At 33.2% G+C, this 21,780-nt stretch overlaps 1 protein-coding gene across 1 annotated transcript in view; it reads left to right on the top strand.

The window, feature by feature from the left end:
- Nucleotides 1-21,780, top strand: part of LOC139501531 (uncharacterized) — a 40,087-nt gene that overhangs the window by 5,560 nt on the left and 12,747 nt on the right. The window contains exons 2-7 of the mRNA XM_071290644.1: nt 550-636; nt 15,023-15,121; nt 17,001-17,099; nt 17,601-17,699; nt 18,734-18,859; nt 19,114-19,129. Coding sequence (XP_071146745.1) covers nt 550-636; nt 15,023-15,121; nt 17,001-17,099; nt 17,601-17,699; nt 18,734-18,859; nt 19,114-19,129 — 526 coding nt within the window. The remainder of the gene's footprint in view (nt 1-549; nt 637-15,022; nt 15,122-17,000; nt 17,100-17,600; nt 17,700-18,733; nt 18,860-19,113; nt 19,130-21,780) is intronic.

Below are 21,780 nucleotides of genomic sequence, written 5' to 3' on the forward strand. Positions count from 1 at the left end.
GGACTATTGTCGCCATTTGCGTCTGTTATCTACCTTACAATATTTACAAATATCTGTTCTGAAACTTCTAGACTAAAAAAAATTAGAATCAGACATAAAGATATGAAATTAAAAACAAAAATTGTTTTGACCGATTTTCGTGCTTTCATTCAATCTAGTATATCTGCTTGAAAATAACAGTAGATGCACGTACAGAACCTCTGAATAGTTAAAATGAATACTTTCACAAGATCTTCAAATATGATTTAAAAGTCGGCAACCGACTAACTGCGAGTAAATTATAATGAACAAAATGTATCAGTAAGACAATATTGTGGCCACCACAATTTCAATTCAACACAAATATTCTCGTTGCATTATATCACAATGTTACGCTCACATGCCAAATAACTACACAGACATTTCATTTACTCAGTAGACAATAAAAGGCAAATAAGATGAAAGACCTTATTGAATTTATTTTGTTATATATAAATGTCTCGTTTACTCCTTGGACAATACAAAGCAATGAGATTACAGACCTTATTGATATATCTGTGATTTTTACAGTGTCTGTTATGGGCTGCTGATAAAAATGATACTGAGAAGTTGAGGTATTACTTGAAGGAGGGAGCAACAGTAGACAAGTCTGACCCGGTAAGATCATCATGTCATAGATTGTAGCAGTGTGTAAAATGTTTCTATCTTAGACAAGTCTGACACAGTAAGATCATCATGTCATATATTGTAGCAGTGTGTAAAATGTTTCTATCTTAGACAAGTCTGACCAAGTGAGATCATCATGTCATAGATTGTAGCAGTGTGTAAAATGTTTCTATCTTAGACAAGTCTGACCCAGTAAGATCATTATTTAATAGATTGTAGCAGTGTGTAAAATGTTTCTATCTTAGACAAGTCTGACCCAGTAAGATCATTATTTAATAGATTGTAGCAGTGTGTAAAATGTTTCTATCTTAGACAAGTCTGACCCAGTAAGATCATCATGTCATAGATTGTAGCAGTGTGTAAAATGTTTCTATCTTAGACAAGTCTGATCCGGTAAGATCATCATGTCATAGATTGTAGCAGTGTGTAAAATGTTTCTATCTTAGACAAGTCTGACCCAGTAAGATCATCATGTCATAGATTGTAGCAGTGTGTAAAATGTTTCTATCTTAGACAAGTCTGACCCAGTAAGATCATCATGTCATAGATTGTAGCAGTGTGTAAAATGTTTCTATCTTAGACAAGTCAGACCCAGTAAGATCATCATGTCATAGATTGTAGCAGTGTGTAAAATGTTTCTATCTTAGACAAGTCTGACCCAGTAAGATCATCATGTCATAGATTGTAGCAGTGTGTAAAATGTTTCTATCTTAGACAAGTCTGACCCGGTAAGATCATCATGTCATAGATTGTAGCAGTGTGTAAAATGTTTCTATCTTAGACAAGTCTGATCCGGTAAGATCATCATGTCATATATTGTAGCAGTGTGTAAAATATTTCTATCTTAGACAAGTCTGACCCGGTAAGATCATCATATCATAGATTGTAGCAGTGTGTAAAATGTTTCTATCTTAGACAAGTCTGACCCGGTAAGATCATCATGTCATAGATTATAGCAGTGTGTAAAATGTTTCTATCTTAGACAAGTCTGACCCAGTGAGATCATCATGTCATAGATTGTAGCAGTGTGTAAAATGTTTCTATCTTAGACAAGTCTGACCCAGTAAGATCATCATGTCATAGATTGTAGCAGTGTGTAAAATGTTTCTATCTTAGACAAGTCTGACCCAGTGAGAACATCATGTCATAGATTGTAGCAGTGTGTAAAATGTTTTTATCTTAGACAAGTCTGACCCGGTAAGATCATCATGTCATAGATTGTAGCAGTGTGTAAAATGTTTCTATCTTAGACAAGTCTGATCCGGTAAGATCATCATGTCATATATTGTAGCAGTGTGTAAAATGTTTCTATCTTAGACAAGTCTGACCCAGTAAGATCATCATGTCATAGATTGTAGCAGTGTGTAAAATGTTTCTATCTTAGACAAGTCTGACCCAGTGAGATCATCATGTCATAGATTGTAGCAGTGTGTAAAATGTTTCTATCTTAGACAAGTCTGACCCGGTAAGATCATCATGTCATAGATTGTAGTAGTGTGTAAAATGTTTCTATCTAAGACAAGTCTGACCCAGTAAGATCATCATGTCATAGATTGTAGCAGTGTGTAAAATGTTTCTATCTTAGACAAGTCTGACCCAGTAAGATCATCATGTCATAGATTGTAGCAGTGTGTAAAATGTTTCTATCTTAGACAAGTCTGACCCAGTGAGATCATCATGTCATAGATTGTAGCAGTGTGTAAAATGTTTCTATCTTAGACAAGTCTGACCCAGTAAGATCATCATTTGATAGATTGTAGCAGTGTGTAAAATGTTTCTATCTTAGACAAGTCTGACCAAGTAAGATCATCATGTCATAGATTGTAGCAGTGTGTAAAATGTTTTTATCTTAGACAAGTCTGACCAGGTAAGATCATCATGTCATAGATTGTAGCAGTGTGTAAAATGTTTCTATCTAAGACAAGTCTGACCCGGTAAGATCATCATTTGATAGATTGTAGCAGTGTGTAAAATGTTTCTATCTTAGACAAGTCTGACCAAGTAAGATCATCATGTCATAGATTGTAGCAGTGTGTAAAATGTTTCTATCTTAGACAAGTCTGACCCGGTAAGATCATCATGTCATAGATTGTAGCAGTGTGTAAAATGTTTCTATCTTAGACAAGTCTGACCCAGTAAGATCATTATTTAATAGATTGTAGTAGTGTGTAAAATGTTTCTATCTTAGACAAGTCTGACCCAGTAAGATCATTATTTAATAGATTGTAGCAGTGTGTAAAATGTTTCTATCTTAGACAAGTCTGACCCGGTAAGATCATCATGTCATAGATTGTAGCAGTGTGTAAAATGTTTCTATCTTAGACAAGTCTGACCCAGTAAGATCATTATTTAATAGATTGTAGTAGTGTGTAAAATGTTTCTATCTTAGACAAGTCTGACCCGGTAAGATCATCATGTCATAGATTGTAGCAGTGTGTAAAATATTTCTATCTTAGACAAGTCTGACCCGGTAAGATCATCATGTCATAGATTGTAGCAGTGTGTAAAATGTTTCTATCTTAGACAAGTCTGACCCGGTAAGATCAACATGTCATAGATTGTAGCAGTGTGTAAAATGTTTCTATCTTAGACAAGTCTGACCCAGTAAGATCATCATTTAATTGATTGTAGTAGTGTGTAAAATGTTTCTATCTTAAACAAGTCTGACCAAGTAAGATCATCATGTCATATATTGTAGCAGTGTGTAAAATGTTTCTATCTTAAACAAGTCTGACCCAGTAAGATCATCATGTCATAGATTGTAGTAGTGTGTAAAATGTTTCTATCTTAGTCAAGTCTGACCCAGTAAGATCATCATGTCATAGATTGTAGTAGTGTGTAAAATGTTTCTATCTTAGTCAAGTCTGACCCAGTAAGATCATCATGTCATAGATTGTAGTAGTGTGTAAAATGTTTCTATCTTAGACAAGTCTGACCCAGTAAGATCATCATGTCATATATTGTAGCAGTGTGTAAAATGTTTCTATCTTAAACAAGTCTGACCCAGTAAGATCATTATTTAATAGATTGTAGTAGTGTGTAAAATGTTTCTATCTTAGACAAGTCTGACCCGGTGAGATCATCATGTCATAGATTGTAGCAGTGTGTAAAATGTTTCTATCTTAGACAAGTCTGACCCGGTAAGATCATCATTTGATAGATTGTAGTAGTGTGTAAAATGTTTCTATCTTAGACAAGTCTGACCCAGTAAGATCATTATTTAATAGATTGTAGTAGTGTGTAAAATGTTTTTATCTTAGACAAGTCTGACCCGGTAAGATCATCATGTCATATATTGTAGCAGTGTGTAAAATGTTTCTATCTTAAACAAGTCTGACCCAGTAAGATCATTATTTAATAGATTGTAGTAGTGTGTAAAATGTTTCTATCTTAGACAAGTCTGACCCGGTGAGATCATCATGTCATAGATTGTAGCAGTGTGTAAAATGTTTCTATCTTAGACAAGTCTGACCCGGTAAGATCATCATTTGATAGATTGTAGTAGTGTGTAAAATGTTTCTATCTTAGACAAGTCTGACCCAGTAAGATCATCATGTCATAGATTGTAGCAGTGTGTAAAATGTTTCTATCTTAGACAAGTCTTACCCAGTAAGATCATCATGTCATATATTGTAGTAGTGTGTAAAATGTTTCTATCTTAGACAAGTCTGACCCAGTAAGATCATCATGTCATAGATTGTAGCAGTGTGTAAAATGTTTCTATCTTAGACAAGTCTGACCCGGTGAGATCATCATGTCATAGATTGTAGCAGTGTGTAAAATGTTTCTATCTTAAACACGTCTGACCCAGTAAGATCATCATGTCATAGATTGTAGTAGTGTGTAAAATGTTTCTATCTTAAACAAGTCTGACCCGGTAAGATCATCATGTCATAGATTGTAGCAGTGTGTAAAATGTTTTTATCTTAGACAAGTCTGACCCGGTAAGATCATCATGTCATAGATTGTAGTAGTGTGTAAAATGTTTCTATCTTAGACAAGTCTGACCCAGTAAGATCATCATGTCATATATTGTAGCAGTGTGTAAAATGTTTCTATCTTAAACAAGTCTGACCCAGTAAGATCATTATTTAATAGATTGTAGTAGTGTGTAAAATGTTTCTATCTTAGACAAGTCTGACCCGGTGAGATCATCATGTCATAGATTGTAGCAGTGTGTAAAATGTTTCTATCTTAGACAAGTCTGACCCAGTAAGATCATCATGTCATAGATTGTAGTAGTGTGTAAAATGTTTCTATCTTAGACAAGTCTGACCCGGTAAGATCATCATGTCATAGATTGTAGCAGTGTGTAAAATGTTTCTATCTTAGACAAGTCTGATCCGGTAAGATCATCATGTCATAGATTGTAGCAGTGTGTAAAATGTTTCTATCTTAGACAAGTCTGACCCAGTAAGATCATCATGTCATAGATTGTAGTAGTGTGTAAAATGTTTCTATCTTAGACAAGTCTGACCCGGTAAGATCATCATGTCATAGATTGTAGTAGTGTGTAAAATGTTTCTATCTTAGACAAGTCTGACCCGGTAAGATCATCATGTCATATATTGTAGTAGTGTGTAAAATATTTCTATCTTAGACAAGTCTGACCCGGTAAGATCATCATGTCATAGATTGTAGCAGTGTGTAAAATGTTTTTATCTTAGACAAGTCTGACCCAGTAAGATCATCATGTCATAGATTGTAGCAGTGTGTAAAATGTTTCTATCTTAGACAAGTCTGACCCAGTAAGATCATCATGTCATAGATTGTAGTAGTGTGTAAAATGTTTCTATCTTAAACAAGTCTGACCAAGTAAGATCATTATTTAATAGATTGTAGTAGTGTGTAAAATGTTTCTATCTTAAACAAGTCTGACCCGGTAAGATCATCATGTCATAGATTGTAGTAGTGTGTAAAATGTTTCTATCTTAAACAAGTCTTACCCAGTAAGATCATTATTTAATAGATTGTAGCAGTGTGTAAAATGTTTTTATCTTAGACAAGTCTTACCCAGTAAGATCATTATTTAATAGATTGTAGCAGTGTGTAAAATGTTTTTATCTTAGACAAGTCTTACCCAGTAAGATCATCATGTCATAGATTGTAGCAGTGTGTAAAATGTTTCTATCTTAAACAAGTCTGACCCATTAAGAGCATCATTTAATAGATTGTAGCAGTGTGTAAAATGTTTCTATCTTAGACAAGTCTGACCCAGTAAGATCATCATGTCATATATTGTAGCAGTGTGTAAAATGTTTCTATCTTAAACAAGTCTGACCCAGTAAGATCATTATTTAATAGATTGTAGTAGTGTGTAAAATGTTTCTATCTTAGACAAGTCTGACCCGGTGAGATCATCATGTCATAGATTGTAGCAGTGTGTAAAATGTTTCTATCTTAGACAAGTCTGACCCGGTAAGATCATCATTTAATAGATTGTAGTAGTGTGTAAAATGTTTCTATATTAGACAAGTCTGACCCAGTAAGATCATCATGTCATAGATTGTAGCAGTGTGTAAAATGTTTCTATCTTAGACAAGTCTGACCCAGTGAGATCATCATGTCATATATTGTAGCAGTGTGTAAAATGTTTCTATCTTAAACAAGTCTGACCCAGTAAGATCATCATTTGATAGATTGTAGCAGTGTGTAAAATGTTTCTATCTTAGACAAGTCTGACCCAGTAAGATCATCATGTCATAGATTGTAGCAGTGTGCAAAATGTTTCTATCTTAGACAAGTCTGACCCAGTAAGATCATCATGTCATATATTGCAGCAGTGTGTAAAATGTTTCTATCTTAAACAAGTCTGACCCAGTAAGATCATCATGTCATATATTGCAGCAGTGTGTAAAATGTTTCTATCTTAAACAAGTCTGACCCAGTAAGATCATCATGTCATATATTGCAGCAGTGTGTAAAATGTTTCTATCTTAAACAAGTCTGACCCAGTAAGATCATTATTTGATAGATTGTAGCAGTGTGTAAAATGTTTCTATCTTAGACAAGTCTGACCCAGTAAGATCATTATGTCATAGATTGTAGCAGTGTGTAAAATGTTTCTATCTTAGTCAAGTCTGACCCAGTAAGATCATCATGTCATATATTGCAGCAGTGTGTAAAATGTTTCTATCTTAGACAAGTCTGACCCAGTAAGATCATTATTTGATAAATTGTAGAAGTGTGTAAAATGTTTCTATCTTAGACAAGTCTGACCCAGTAAGATCATTATTTAATAGATTGTAGTAGTGTGTAAAATGTTTCTATCTTAGACAAGTCTGACCCAGTAAGATCATTATTTAATAGATTGTAGTAGTGTGTAAAATGTTTCTATCTTAGTCAAGTCTGACCAAGTAAGATCATTATTTAATAGATTGTAGCAGTGTGTAAAATGTTTCTATCTTAAACAAGTCTGACCCAGTAAGATCATCATGTCATAGATTGTAGCAGTGTGTAAAATGTTTCTATCTTAGTCAAGTCTGACCAAGTAAGATCATTATTTAATAGATTGTAGTAGTGTGTAAAATGTTTCTATCTTAGACAAGTCTGACCCGGTAAGATTATTATGTCATAGATTGTAGCAGTGTGTTAAATGTTTCTATCTTAGACAAGTCTGACCCAGTAAGATCATTATTTAATAGATTGTAGCAGTGTGTAAAATGTTTCTATCTTAGACAAGTCTGACCCAGTAAGATCATTATTTAATAGATTGTAGTAGTGTGTAAAATGTTTCTATCTTAGTCAAGTCTGACCAAGTAAGATCATTATTTAATAGATTGTAGTAGTGTGTAAAATGTTTCTATCTTAGACAAGTCTGACACAGTAAGATCATTATTTAATAGATTGTAGTAGTGTGTAAAATGTTTCTATCTTAGACAAGTCTGACACAGTAAGATCATCATGTCATAGATTGTAGTAGTGTGTAAAATGTTTCTATCTTAGACAAGTCTGACCCAGTAAGATCATCATTTGATAGATTGTAGCAGTGTGTAAAATGTTTCTATCTTAGACAAGTCTGACCCAGTAAGATCATCATGTCATATATTGCAGCAGTGTGTAAAATGTTTCTATCTTAAACAAGTCTGACCCAGTAAGATCATCATGTCATAGATTGTAGTAGTGTGTAAAATGTTTCTATCTTAGTCAAGTCTGACCCAGTAAGATCATTATTTGATAGATTGTAGTAGTGTGTAAAATGTTTCTATCTTAGACAAGTCTGACCCAGTAAGATCATTATGTCATAGATTGTAGCAGTGTGTAAAATGTTTCTATCTTAGTCAAGTCTGACCCAGTAAGATCATCATGTCATATATTGCAGCAGTGTGTAAAATGTTTCTATCTTGGACAAGTCTGACCCAGTAAGATCATTATTTGATAAATTGTAGAAGTGTGTAAAATGTTTCTATCTTAGACAAGTCTGACCCAGTAAGATCATTATTTAATAGATTGTAGTAGTGTGTAAAATGTTTCTATCTTAGACAAGTCTGACCCAGTAAGATCATTATTTAATAGATTGTAGTAGTGTGTAAAATGTTTCTATCTTAGTCAAGTCTGACCAAGTAAGATCATTATTTAATAGATTGTAGCAGTGTGTAAAATGTTTCTATCTTAAACAAGTCTGACCCAGTAAGATCATCATGTCATAGATTGTAGCAGTGTGTAAAATGTTTCTATCTTAGTCAAGTCTGACCAAGTAAGATCATTATTTAATAGATTGTAGTAGTGTGTAAAATGTTTCTATCTTAGACAAGTCTGACCCGGTAAGATTATTATGTCATAGATTGTAGCAGTGTGTTAAATGTTTCTATCTTAGACAAGTCTGACCCAGTAAGATCATTATTTAATAGATTGTAGCAGTGTGTAAAATGTTTCTATCTTAGACAAGTCTGACCCAGTAAGATCATTATTTAATAGATTGTAGTAGTGTGTAAAATGTTTCTATCTTAGTCAAGTCTGACCAAGTAAGATCATTATTTAATAGATTGTAGTAGTGTGTAAAATGTTTCTATCTTAGACAAGTCTGACACAGTAAGATCATTATTTAATAGATTGTAGTAGTGTGTAAAATGTTTCTATCTTAGACAAGTCTGACACAGTAAGATCATCATGTCATAGATTGTAGTAGTGTGTAAAATGTTTCTATCTTAGACAAGTCTGACCCAGTAAGATCATCATTTGATAGATTGTAGCAGTGTGTAAAATGTTTCTATCTTAGACAAGTCTGACCCAGTAAGATCATCATGTCATAGATTGTAGCAGTGTGTAAAATGTTTCTATCTTAGACAAGTCTGACCCGGTAAGATCATCATGTCATAGATTGTAGTAGTGTGTAAAATGTTTCTATCTTAGTCAAGTCTGACCCAGTAAGATCATCATTTGATAGATTGTAGTAGTGTGTAAAATGTTTCTATCTTAAACAAGTCTGACCCGGTAAGATCATCATGTCATAGATTGTAGCAGTGTGTAAAATGTTTCTATCTTAGACAAGTCTGACCCGGTAAGATCATCATGTCATAGATTGTAGTAGTGTGTAAAATGTTTCTATCTTAGTCAAGTCTGACCCAGTAAGATCATCATTTGATAGATTGTAGTAGTGTGTAAAATGTTTCTATCTTAAACAAGTCTGACCCGGTAAGATCATCATGTCATAGATTGTAGCAGTGTGTAAAATGTTTCTATCTTAGACAAGTCTGACCCAGTAAGATCATCATTTGATAGATTGTAGCAGTGTGTAAAATGTTTCTATCTTAGACAAGTCTGACCCGGTAAGATCATCATGTCATAGATTGTAGCAGTGTGTAAAATGTTTCTATCTTAGACAAGTCTGACCCAGTAAGATCATCATTTAATAGATTGTAGTAGTGTGTAAAATGTTTCTATCTTAGACAAGTCTGACCCAGTAAGATCATCATGTCATAGATTGTAGCAGTGTGTAAAATGTTTCTATCTTAGACAAGTCTGACCCAGTAAGATCATTATTTAATAGATTGTAGCAGTGTGTAAAATGTTTCTATCTTAGACAAGTCTGACCCAGTAAGATCATCATGTCATATATTGTAGCAGTGTGTAAAATGTTTCTATCTTAGTCAAGTCTGACCCAGTAAGATCATTATTTAATAGATTGTAGCAGTGTGTAAAATGTTTCTATCTTAGACAAGTCTGACCCAGTAAGATCATCATGTCATAGATTGTAGCAGTGTGTAAAATGTTTCTATCTTAAACAAGTCTGACCCGGTAAGATCATCATGTCATAGATTGTAGTAGTGTGTAAAATGTTTCTATCTTAGACAAGTCTGACCCGGTAAGATCATCATTTAATAGATTGTAGTAGTGTGTAAAATGTTTCTATCTTAGACAAGTCTGACCCGGTAAGATCATCATTTGATAGATTGTAGCAGTGTGTAAAATGTTTCTATCTTAGACAAGTCTGACCCAGTAAGATCATCATTTGATAGATTGTAGCAGTGTGTAAAATGTTTCTATCTTAGACAAGTCTGACCCAGTAAGATCATCATTTAATAGATTGTAGCAGTGTGTAAAATGTTTCTATCTTAGACAAGTCTGACCCGGTAAGATCATCATGTCATAGATTGTAGCAGTGTATGAAATGTTTTTATCTTAGACAAGTCTGACCAAGTGAGATCATCATGTCATAGATTGTAGCAGTGTGTAAAATGTTTCTATCTTAGTCAAGTCTGACCAAGTAAGATCATTATTTAATAGATTGTAGTAGTGTGTAAAATGTTTCTATCTTAGTCAAGTCTGACCAAGTAAGATCATTATTTAATAGATTGTAGTAGTGTGTAAAATGTTTCTATCTTAGACAAGTCTTACCCAGTGAGATCATCATGTCATAGATTGTAGCAGTGTGTAAAATGTTTCTATCTTAAACAAGTCTGACCCAGTAAGATCATCATTTAATAGATTGTAGCAGTGTGTAAAATGTTTCTATCTTAGACAAGTCTGACCCAGTAAGATCATCATTTGATAGATTGTAGCAGTGTGTAAAATGTTTCTATCTTAGTCAAGTCTGACCCAGTAAGATCATTATTTAATAGATTGTAGTAGTGTGTAAAATGTTTCTATCTTAGACAAGTCTGACCCAGTAAGATCATTATTTAATAGATTGTAGTAGTGTGTAAAATGTTTCTATCTTAGACAAGTCTGACCCAGTAAGATCATCATTTAATAGATTGTAGCAGTGTGTAAAATGTTTCTATCTTAGACAAGTCTGACCCAGTAAGATCATCATTTGATAGATTGTAGCAGTGTGTAAAATGTTTCTATCTTAGTCAAGTCTGACCCAGTAAGATCATTATTTAATAGATTGTAGTAGTGTGTTAAATGTTTCTATCTTAGACAAGTCTGACCCAGTAAGATCATTATTTAATAGATTGTAGTAGTGTGTAAAATGTTTCTATCTTAGACAAGTCTGACCCGGTGAGATCATCATGTCATAGATTGTAGCAGTGTGTAAAATGTTTCTATCTTAGACAAGTCTGACCCAGTAAGATCATTATTTAATAGATTGTAGTAGTGTGTAAAATGTTTCTATCTTAGTCAAGTCTGACCAAGTAAGATCATTATTTAATAGATTGTAGTAGTGTGTAAAATGTTTCTATCTTAGACAAGTCTGACCCGGTGAGATCATCATGTCATAGATTGTAGCAGTGTGTAAAATGTTTCTATCTTAGTCAAGTCTGACCAAGTAAGATCATTATTTAATAGATTGTAGTAGTGTGTAAAATGTTTCTATCTTAGTCAAGTCTGACCAAGTAAGATCATTATTTAATAGATTGTAGTAGTGTGTAAAATGTTTCTATCTTAGACAAGTCTGACCCAGTAAGATCATCATGTCATATATTGTAGCAGTGTGTAAAATGTTTCTATCTTCGACAAGTCTGACCCGGTAAGATCATCATGTCATAGATTGTAGAAGTGTGTAAAATGTTTCTATCTTCGACAAGTCTGACCCAGTAAGATCATCATTTGATAAATTGTAGAAGTGTGTAAAATGTTTTTATCTTAGACAAGTCTGACCCAGTGAGATCATCATTTGATAGATTGTAGCAGTGTGTAAAATGTTTCTATCTTAAACAAGTCTGACCCAGTAAGATCATCATTTAATAGATTGTAGCAGTGTGTAAAATGTTTCTATCTTAGACAAGTCTGACCCAGTAAGATCATCATTTGATAGATTGTAGCAGTGTGTAAAATGTTTCTATCTTAGTCAAGTCTGACCCAGTAAGATCATTATTTAATAGATTGTAGTAGTGTGTAAAATGTTTCTATCTTAGACAAGTCTGACCCAGTAAGATCATTATTTAATAGATTGTAGTAGTGTGTAAAATGTTTCTATCTTAGACAAGTCTGACCCGGTAAGATCATCATTTGATAGATTGTAGTAGTGTGTAAAATGTTTCTATCTTAGTCAAGTCTGACCCAGTAAGATCATCATTTAATAGATGGTAGAAGTGTGTAAAATGTTTCTATCTTAGACAAGTCTGACCCAGTAAGATCATCATTTGATAAATTGTAGCAGTGTGTAAAATGTTTCTATCTTAAACAAGTCTGACCCAGTAAGATCATCATTTAATAGATTGTAGCAGTGTGTAAAATGTTTCTATCTTAGACAAGTCTGACCCAGTAAGATCATCATTTGATAGATTGTAGAAGTCTGTTTGGACGAGGCGCTTTTTTGACGTAATGAATTTAAAACCTGATGCCTTTTGTTATCTTTGTTCGTGTGTTTCTAATACGTTCTCCTATTTGTTTGTATTGTGGTCCTGTATTATTATGTTGTCATTTTGATGTTATATTTAATAAAAATAAAATTAACGGTACCAATTTTCTTGCACCAGATGCGCATTTCGACAATACATGTCTCTTCAGTGATGCTCGTGGCCAAAATATTTGAAATCCAAAGCTTATATAAAAGATAAAGAGCTATAATCCAAAAGGTCCAAAAAGTATAGCCAAATCCGTGAAAGGAATCAGAGCTTTGCATGAGGGAGATACATTCCTTAATTTATAATAATTTCTATCATTTTGTAACAGTAAATTTTAATAACACAAAAAATCCGTATTTTCATGCCAATAACGAAGTACTACTGGTGATGATACCCTCGGGGACTAATAGTCCAGCAGCAGAGGCATCGACCCAGTGGTAGTAATAAAATTAACGGTACCAATTTTCTTGCACCAGATGCAATGCCATCAAAGTGCGAGGTTTGGCATGCCACAAAACCAGGTTCAACCCACCATTTTTTTCTTTAAAAATGTCCTGTACCAAGTCAGGAAAATGGCCATTGTTATATCATAGTTCGTTTCTGTGTGTGTAACATTTTTACGTTGTGTTTCTATTGTGCCGTTTGTTTCCCCCTATATTTGAGTGTACTATAAGACGTGTCACGGTACTTTTCTATCCCAAATTCATGTATTTGGTTTTGATGTTATATTGGTTATTCTCATCGGGTTTTGTCTAATGCTTTGTCCGTTGCTGCGTGTGTTACATTTTAATGTTGTGTCGTTGTTCCCCTCTAATATTTAATGCGTTTCCCTCAGTTTTAGTTTGTTACCCCGATTTTGTTTTTTGTCCATAGATTTATGAGTTTTGAACAGCGATATACTACTGTTGCCTTTATGTAGCAGTGTGTAAAATGTTCATATGCTTATTTTCTGATGCGGTGTCTCTAACGATTTATAGGCTGTTTATAGTAACTTCCAAAAATAATCGGTTTTGATCTTGACTGCCCTGTATGCTAACATTCCCAGGAAAATTTTAAAATTGTTTGTACGAACATTGAACGACAAATTTATGTGACGTATAAAATTTTCTGACGTCAGACACTCAATAAGTGTGTTCGTAGATAGTAGATGTTTTTGTGTTCTGTTAAATTGTTCCTTTTAAAATTGTTAAACGATGATGACTGATGTACCCATATTTTGACTATTATATTTATTGTGTCTGTTTATTTAACGCATTAATGTAAAAATATCGGAAATTGATGAGACTGTCATTAAAGTGAGAGGGTTAGCGCTATAGAACAAGGTTTAATCCACCATTTTCTACATTTGAAAATGCCTGTACCAAGTCAGGAATATGACAGTTTTTGTCCATTCGTTTTTGATGCGTTTTGTTATTTGATTTTGCCATGTGATTATGGACTTTCCCAATTGATCTTCCTCTAAGTTCAGATTAAATCTTACCGTGTAGAAGTGAGTTAATATTGTATAGATAACCTCATCATAGTTATCAGGAGAAAAATTTTGAACACACCAGACTTTCATTCTTCTTAAAAAAAAACTCACAAGTGACGCTAGAACTAAAAAAGTTAAAAAAAAAACCAACAAATAAAGAACAACTATAGTGCCTAACGACAGACCGCGTTGCACTGAGGTTTATTGACAAATTATTTGTATTAAAAAGTAAAATCACAAAAATACTGAACTCAGAGGAAAATCAATTCGGAAAGTCCATAATCACATGGCAAAATCAAATAAAAAAAACGCATCAAAAACGAATGGACAAGAACTGTCATATTCCTGACTTGGTACAGGCATTTTCAAATTTAGAAAATGGTGGATTGGACCTGGTTTTATAGCTAGCTAAACCTCTCACTTGTATGACAGTCCCATCAAATTACATTATATTTCACCGATGCGTGAACAAAACAAACAGACACAATAGTTAAAAATGTCAAAAATAGGGGTACAGCAGTCAACATTGTGTTATCATCTTAATAACTATAAAAACAACAAATGTAACGAAGAAGCACAAAAAGGCATACATCAAATTAACATCCTCATTTTGATTATATTATACGATTTTATTCGTCTATGTAAAAAGCACCCATCAAGGAAGAAGCGTTTTGAGTACTGGTGTAAAATTGTGCGTTTGAAATTCGCACAGAAATGGTAGGGTAAATATGAATTCTGGGAAGGATTGTAAAGACTAGAACAGATATAGCTACATCCAGATTTATAGCCTGGTCTTTTGTATCAATAAAGGCAACAGTAGTGTACCGCTGTTCGAAAGTCATAAATCGATTGAGAGAAAACAAATCCGGGTTACAAACTAAAATCGAGGGAAACATATCACATATAAGAGGAAAACAACGAAATAACAGGACCACTAAAGTGCAAAAAAAAAAAAAATGCAAACAACAATGTTATACACACAGAAACGAACGAATGAACTGCCATATTTCTGACTTGGTACAGGAAATTTTAACAAAAAAATGATGGGTTGAACCTTGTTTTGTGGCTAGCTAAACCTCGCACTTTTATGGCAATGTTAAATATAACATTATATAACAAAATTACATGACAGGACTACAACTATATGATGAATATTCAATTTTCTCTCAAACAGTACAGAAGAACAAGTTTAATCAAAGTCACACAGTATGGTAACTTGGATTCTTTTGAAATTTTGATTAGTCATGGTGCTTCAGTGGACAAAGCTGATGTTGTAAGGTTTTTTTAAATGAACATAAGTATAAATTAAAGAAAAATAAGATTGCCATTATGAAAAGTATCCGCTTGAGTTCATATGACGTGATTTGAAGTAACTATAGGTCATCGTACGGCCTACGAATACGAACAAATCACATAAAATATATTTAGCTCACCGTATGGTCTACGAATACGAACAAATCACATAAAATATATTTAGCTCACCGTATGGTCTACGAATACGAACAAATCACATACCATATATTCAGCTATAGGTCAACGTACGGCCTACGAATACGAACAAATCACATACCATATATTCAGCTATAGGTCACCATACGGCCTACGAATACGAACAAATCACATACCATATATTCAGCTATAGGTCACCGTACGGCCTACGAATACGAACAAATCACATACCATATTCAGCTATAGGTCACCGTACGGCCTACGAATACGAACAAATCACATACCATATATTCAGCTATAGGTCAACGTACGGCCTACGAATACGAACAAATCACATACCATATATTCAGCTATAGGTCACCGTACGGCCTACGAATACGAACAAATCACATACCATATTCAGCTATAGGTCACCGTACGGCCTACGAATACGAACAAATCACATACCATATATTCAGGTCACCGTACGGCCTACGAAAACGAACAAATCACATACCATATTCAGCTATAGGTCACCGTACGGCCTACGAATACGAACAAATCACATACCATATATTCAGGTCACCGTACGGCCTACGAATACGAACAAATCACATACCATATTCAGCTATAGGTCACCGTACGGCCTACGAATACGAACAAATCACATACCATATATTCAGGTCACCGTACGGCCTACGAATACGAAAAAATCACATACCATTTATTTAGCTATAGATCACCGTACAGCCTACGAATACGAACAAATCACATACCAACTATAGGTCACCGTACGGCCTACGAATAAGAACAAATCACATACCAACTATAGGTCACCGTACGGCCTACGAATAAGAACAAATCACATACCAACTATAGATCACCGTACGGCCTACGAATAAGAACAAATCACATACCAACTATAGGTCACCGTACGGCCTACGAATAAGAACAAATCACATACCAACTATAGGTCACCGTACGGCCTACGAATAAGAACAAATCACATACCAACTATAGGTCACCGTACGGCCTACGAATACGAACAAATCACATACCAACTATAGGTCACCGTACGGCCTACGAATACGAACAAATCACATACCAACTATAGGTCACCGCACGGCCTACGAATACGAACAAATCACATACCAACTATAGGTCACCGTACGGCCTACGAATACGAACAAATCACATACCAACTATAGGTCACCGTACGGCCTACGAAAACGAACAAATCACATACCAACTATAGGTAACCATACGGCCTACGAATAAGAACAAATCACATACCAACTATAGGTCACCGTACGGCCTACGAATAAGAACAAATCACATACCATATATTTAGCTTATATGTACTGAATAAATTAAAACAACGTTGTCTTATTTTGTAAAACATTAAAATTCAACTGACGGTTTTAAATTTATACAATACTCAAGACAAAATACGCTGCGTCGTTCAAATCCGAAAAATGAAAAAAAAGCTATCATGCAACAAATATCAAACTTTTCTATATCGTTCATGTTCTCTTCATTACATCTATGAAAGTATCAATTTGAGATGGAAATCGACAAATTGTCATTATAGTAACTTACTCAATAATAAGATAACCAGACGCCAGCTTCGTCCACAAAAGACTTATCAATGGCACTGCAATAAAAAAAAATTCAAAGGGTCGTCAATTAACAGTTAATGTCTTACAATAGCGTGATTCTTACAGGATGGCGAGACAGCACTAACTCATGCCTCCTACAAAGGTTGCTTCGATATCCTGTGCCGTCTGGTAGAACTTGGAGCAGATGTCAATCACAAAAATAAAGTGAGCAATAGTTTTTTTAAGAAATGCATACAATTTTTTATAACGTTTTTCTAATGACAGTAGTGTTTAACTTGTTGCACACGCAAAAAGTTATGGTTATGCAGTGAACGTGAAATTTACAAACTTGACATATTTTTTTCTTATGCAAAATGTGTTGCTAGCCTATTATAATGTTTTTCTTTCAGATCACATGAATTTAATTATAGTAATTTAACTAATAACATTATTTGTTTTTTATGCGATGCAACTAGAATATTTGCGTGGAATTGAAATTGAGGTGGCCAAAATCATATCTTTCTTATAATTTTTGGTTCCTATCCATTATAATATTCATCAAGATTTATTTGACGGATAAACGATATAATGATCCAATGCTTAATTCAAACAAATTGTAAAATAGATTAATACAAAATGGCATCGCAACATACATAATAATAATTATCCATAATGCATTTCATTCTGGACAAGAAATGGTAAGTTTGTAACTTTTTTCTTCCATAGAATGACGAAACACCATTATACATTGCCAGTAAATATGGTCACTACGACTGTGTACGTAGACTTGTAATGGTTGATGGAGACTATACTGTACAAAGCAAGGTATGTACAATTTGTTTGCCATGCCGTATAATGTTGAGTAAAATGAATTTCGACAAAAGAACAACATAAGCCTATGAAGTTTTGTACACGTTCTCTTTACATCAATGTTGATGGTGGTATTTAACTATATTGACTGGATATTCAGCCCATGCACGATCTGTCACTTTTCCTCTATTGTGAACTCCCTAATTGCGACTTATCATCCATTTTCTCTAACTTTTCCGTGAATAACGGTTACCCCTTTCAAAACAGGAACTCCTTCAATCTGGGAGCATGGTTTGTTTTGCTCATTCTTGATTTATTTCTATGCGTTTTCTCATTTCGTTGTTTTTCTTTTTGGCTCGAGTCTTGTCTTTTTTATTTTAAATAAATTAAATTTGCGTTTCACCCTTTCGTTTGTCCAATAAGTACAAGTTCGATAGATATATCTGTAAATCGCGAATTTGCATACAATAGTATACAATGTTTAACTCGACAAAAAAACAAGGTTAAGTGAAAACTATTTGTGTACAACTTCCATAATGTAATTATAATTCTTATATTTCTGTAAGAAAACACTAAAGATGCAACAAGTCAGACAGGAACTCCATACCCTTCCGTTGTACCTGCTTTCACAAACAGATCCTATAAAAAGTAAAATCACAAAAATACTGAACTCCGAGGAAAATTCAAAACGGAAAGTCCCTAAGCAAGGGAATCAAATGGTCATCATATAATATGCAATGAAATGTTATGTGAAATATTTACTTCAGAAATGGACAGAATAAAACAACTCATGTTTTTTTTTTTAATTTTTAAAACCCGATAACTTTTGCACAATATTTTGAAAAATACAAATTTAACAAAGAGTAATAGAGGAAACAGTGATGGTATCACTTCTTGGTTCCCTTTGATCATAGAATAAAGCTGAAATGCACTTAATCAATAAGATATGTGTATTATTTGCCACAATACTGTTTGGCTTCTAGAATATATGATATAGGTGTATATGTATTTTTAATAAAAAAAAATATGTTCTGATATTATAAATACAGTTTAGAAAAACAGCATTGGATGTCGCTATTGAATCTTTATGTAAAACGAAAAAACTGAAAAAAGAAGAGAAATGCAAACAGTTGGAAAGAATTGTAGAACTACTGAGCGATTCTGATGAAATACAGGTACCATGTATGACTATTGTATTCTTTTAAATTACAATATTCTGTTAAAAATACAACATTAGATAAATAGACAGGGCATACAATTGTATATGTTTACAATATTGGAAAAAAGAATCCTTATAAAGATAATAATATTTATAAAATTAATTTTTTTATGAAAAGTTTTGTATAGGCATGATGGAAGGACAATATTGTCATAACAAAAAATATATTTACATGCATGCTTAGGTGAAATATTTTTTGTGTGCATACAGGCCCTTCGGAAGCAAGGTTTGTATATGTTGTGGTTTTTTTTCATTCACAAGTGGCAAATAAAAGGAGTGACTGTTTTTTTTAAATATCTAAAACAATAACGATCTCCTCTCTTTTGTGTGAAATAACAAAACAAAAAAATCTTTAACATTATTGAACAACACATAGTATGACACTGCTACTTGAACCTGAGACTTGCTCTCTTTATTCATTTAAACAGAATAATAAATTCAACTATTATTTGTCAATTGAATTTCGTGAAAATTGAAATATGAAAGTCTGATAAATTAATCAATGACATAAAATAACCTTCCTTAGATATTCACAATACGACAAGTTCACAGGTGTGAGACGATATTTTTTGAACATATGTATATTTATAGATTATCGTTGATCATCTCAACGAGATTGATTTTCTCGCTTGAGCTGGTACAGCGAAAGTGAGAAAAGCAATCGAGTTGAGATGACCAATGATAATCTGTTTATCGCTATTTTACCTATGACGACGTTGTCAATTTCATGTCAATTTGGTTAGCAACGCCACGTGGCCTCCTAGTTTCTAGCGATAATTTTTCCATCTCAAGCGAGAAGCATGATATGAAAATTATCACAAAAAAAGATCAAAGGAAAAATGCACAAAATAGCGATAAATACTGAATACATTAAAAGTAACATATATATTAAACAGGTTTCATCTCGTACCTTTGGATAGCCTGTTATATATAAGTATCTTTTAATTCTTTTCTTGTCCAAATGCGTGTTTACAACTTTATGGAAATAAAATGCGATCTTTTTATTAGTATATAGTTATGCAGCATCCCTTTGCAAAGATATACATTTTTCATGATGTTTTATGCAATTGATTTTGGTATGATTAAACCGTTTTTTACGGGTCAGGTTGTTTGTGGTATCTGATTTGCTTAAAACATATACTATAACAATATAAAGTCCAATGTGTATTGTGTGGTGTTTTTACAAAGTTGGAGGGCAATTTTTATAATCTTTCATTTTGACTAATGTGCTTTGTCTATGTGCCTTTTTGCGTTTCTTTGTTACATATTTATTTGTTTTATAGTGATTAAGGTTATAACACAATGTTGACTACAATACCCCAATTTTTGACATTTGTACCTATTATGTCTGTTTGTTTTGTTCACACATCGTTGTCAATAGAATAGAATTCTATGCGACTGTTATACAAGTGAGAGATTAAGCTAGCTATAAAACCAGATTTAATCCACCATTTTCTACACAAATAATTAGTTTGATTTGTTTAAGCTTTTGATTTTGCCATTTGATTAGGGACTTTTCGATTTGAATTTTGCTCGGCGTTCGGTATTTTTTTCAATTATTTTATTTTTTTCTGCTAGCCAAAAAAAATCAGTGGAAAACCTCAAATGTTCGTGTGCAAATATTTGAAATCAAACAGCAGTATCGTGCACCGCCTTTCGAATGTCATTGCGAATTATTAACAAATATTATAACAACCTTAAAGTGTCCAGACTTGTCAATATACACGCATCAATAACATTCATATTACTTTTGAAATTTTTTAACCAAATACTTTCTTGAATACACGTGTATGTTGTTAATGAAGAATATAATATGATGAAACTTTCCCTTTTTTTGTTTATGAGAATGGCTTGCATAACTATTTATTTGATAAACAAAGATCACACCACAAATCTTATTGTGTGGTTTGAACATTATAATTGTTTACATGTTTTCGCATCAAAATGCAAAAACAACAAGTAATTGATATGTATTATTAGGTTCATCTTTAGTGCAAATAAATAACGAATGTTTGTTCACAAAAGTCAACATTAATAAAAAAAAAAAAAAAAGATTCGTAAAGTTGAAGAGTTAATGCTTTTTGTTACATCATTTGTAACGGCGATGTGCATGTTCAAACGGCCCGGGATCGTATAATCTATACAAACTTACCATTAATCAGTCGATATCAGTTGACTCTACGGTCTATGGGCTTTACTCATTGATGAAGGTCGTACGGTGACCTATAGCTGTTAATGTCTGTGTTATTAGGATACTTGTGGAGATTTGTCTCATTGGCAATCATACCACATCTTTATTTTATAGAGGGAAACAGAGTATAACAAACATACCGGACACTAAGGTAACTTCAAAATGGGGAAGTCCATAAAAACTGACGAAATTAAAAGCATTCAAATAAAGGCAACAGTAGTATACCGCTGTTCAAACTCATAAATCCATAGACAAAAAACAAAATCGGGGTAACAAACTAAAACTGAGGGAAACGCATTAAATATAAGAGGAGAACAACGACACAACACTACAATGTAACGGAACAAGCAATAATATTTATCTTTCCTAACCAACTGATTGTTAAAAGTAAAGTCGGTTTAATATTCACATCTTTAGTATTCATATATCATTTAATATTTACAAGGCATACAACGACTAATCAACTAATCATTATCTTTAAAAAACTTGCATGTATTCTAATAGTAGTTGATACTCTTACTTAAACTTATTGATGTTAAAAAAACTATAACTATATGCTAAAACTAATTAGTTTAAACATTTTCAGGAATTTTTTTTATCATAAATATCTGAAATCTATTTTACCTAAAACATTTATGTTTACCGAATAATTTAATAAACATATCCGTGTTATTGCAACTATACAT

Source organism: Mytilus edulis, chromosome 13, assembly GCF_963676685.1.
Source record: "Mytilus edulis chromosome 13, xbMytEdul2.2, whole genome shotgun sequence".
In the NCBI taxonomy this organism is placed as follows: domain Eukaryota; kingdom Metazoa; phylum Mollusca; class Bivalvia; order Mytilida; family Mytilidae; genus Mytilus; species Mytilus edulis.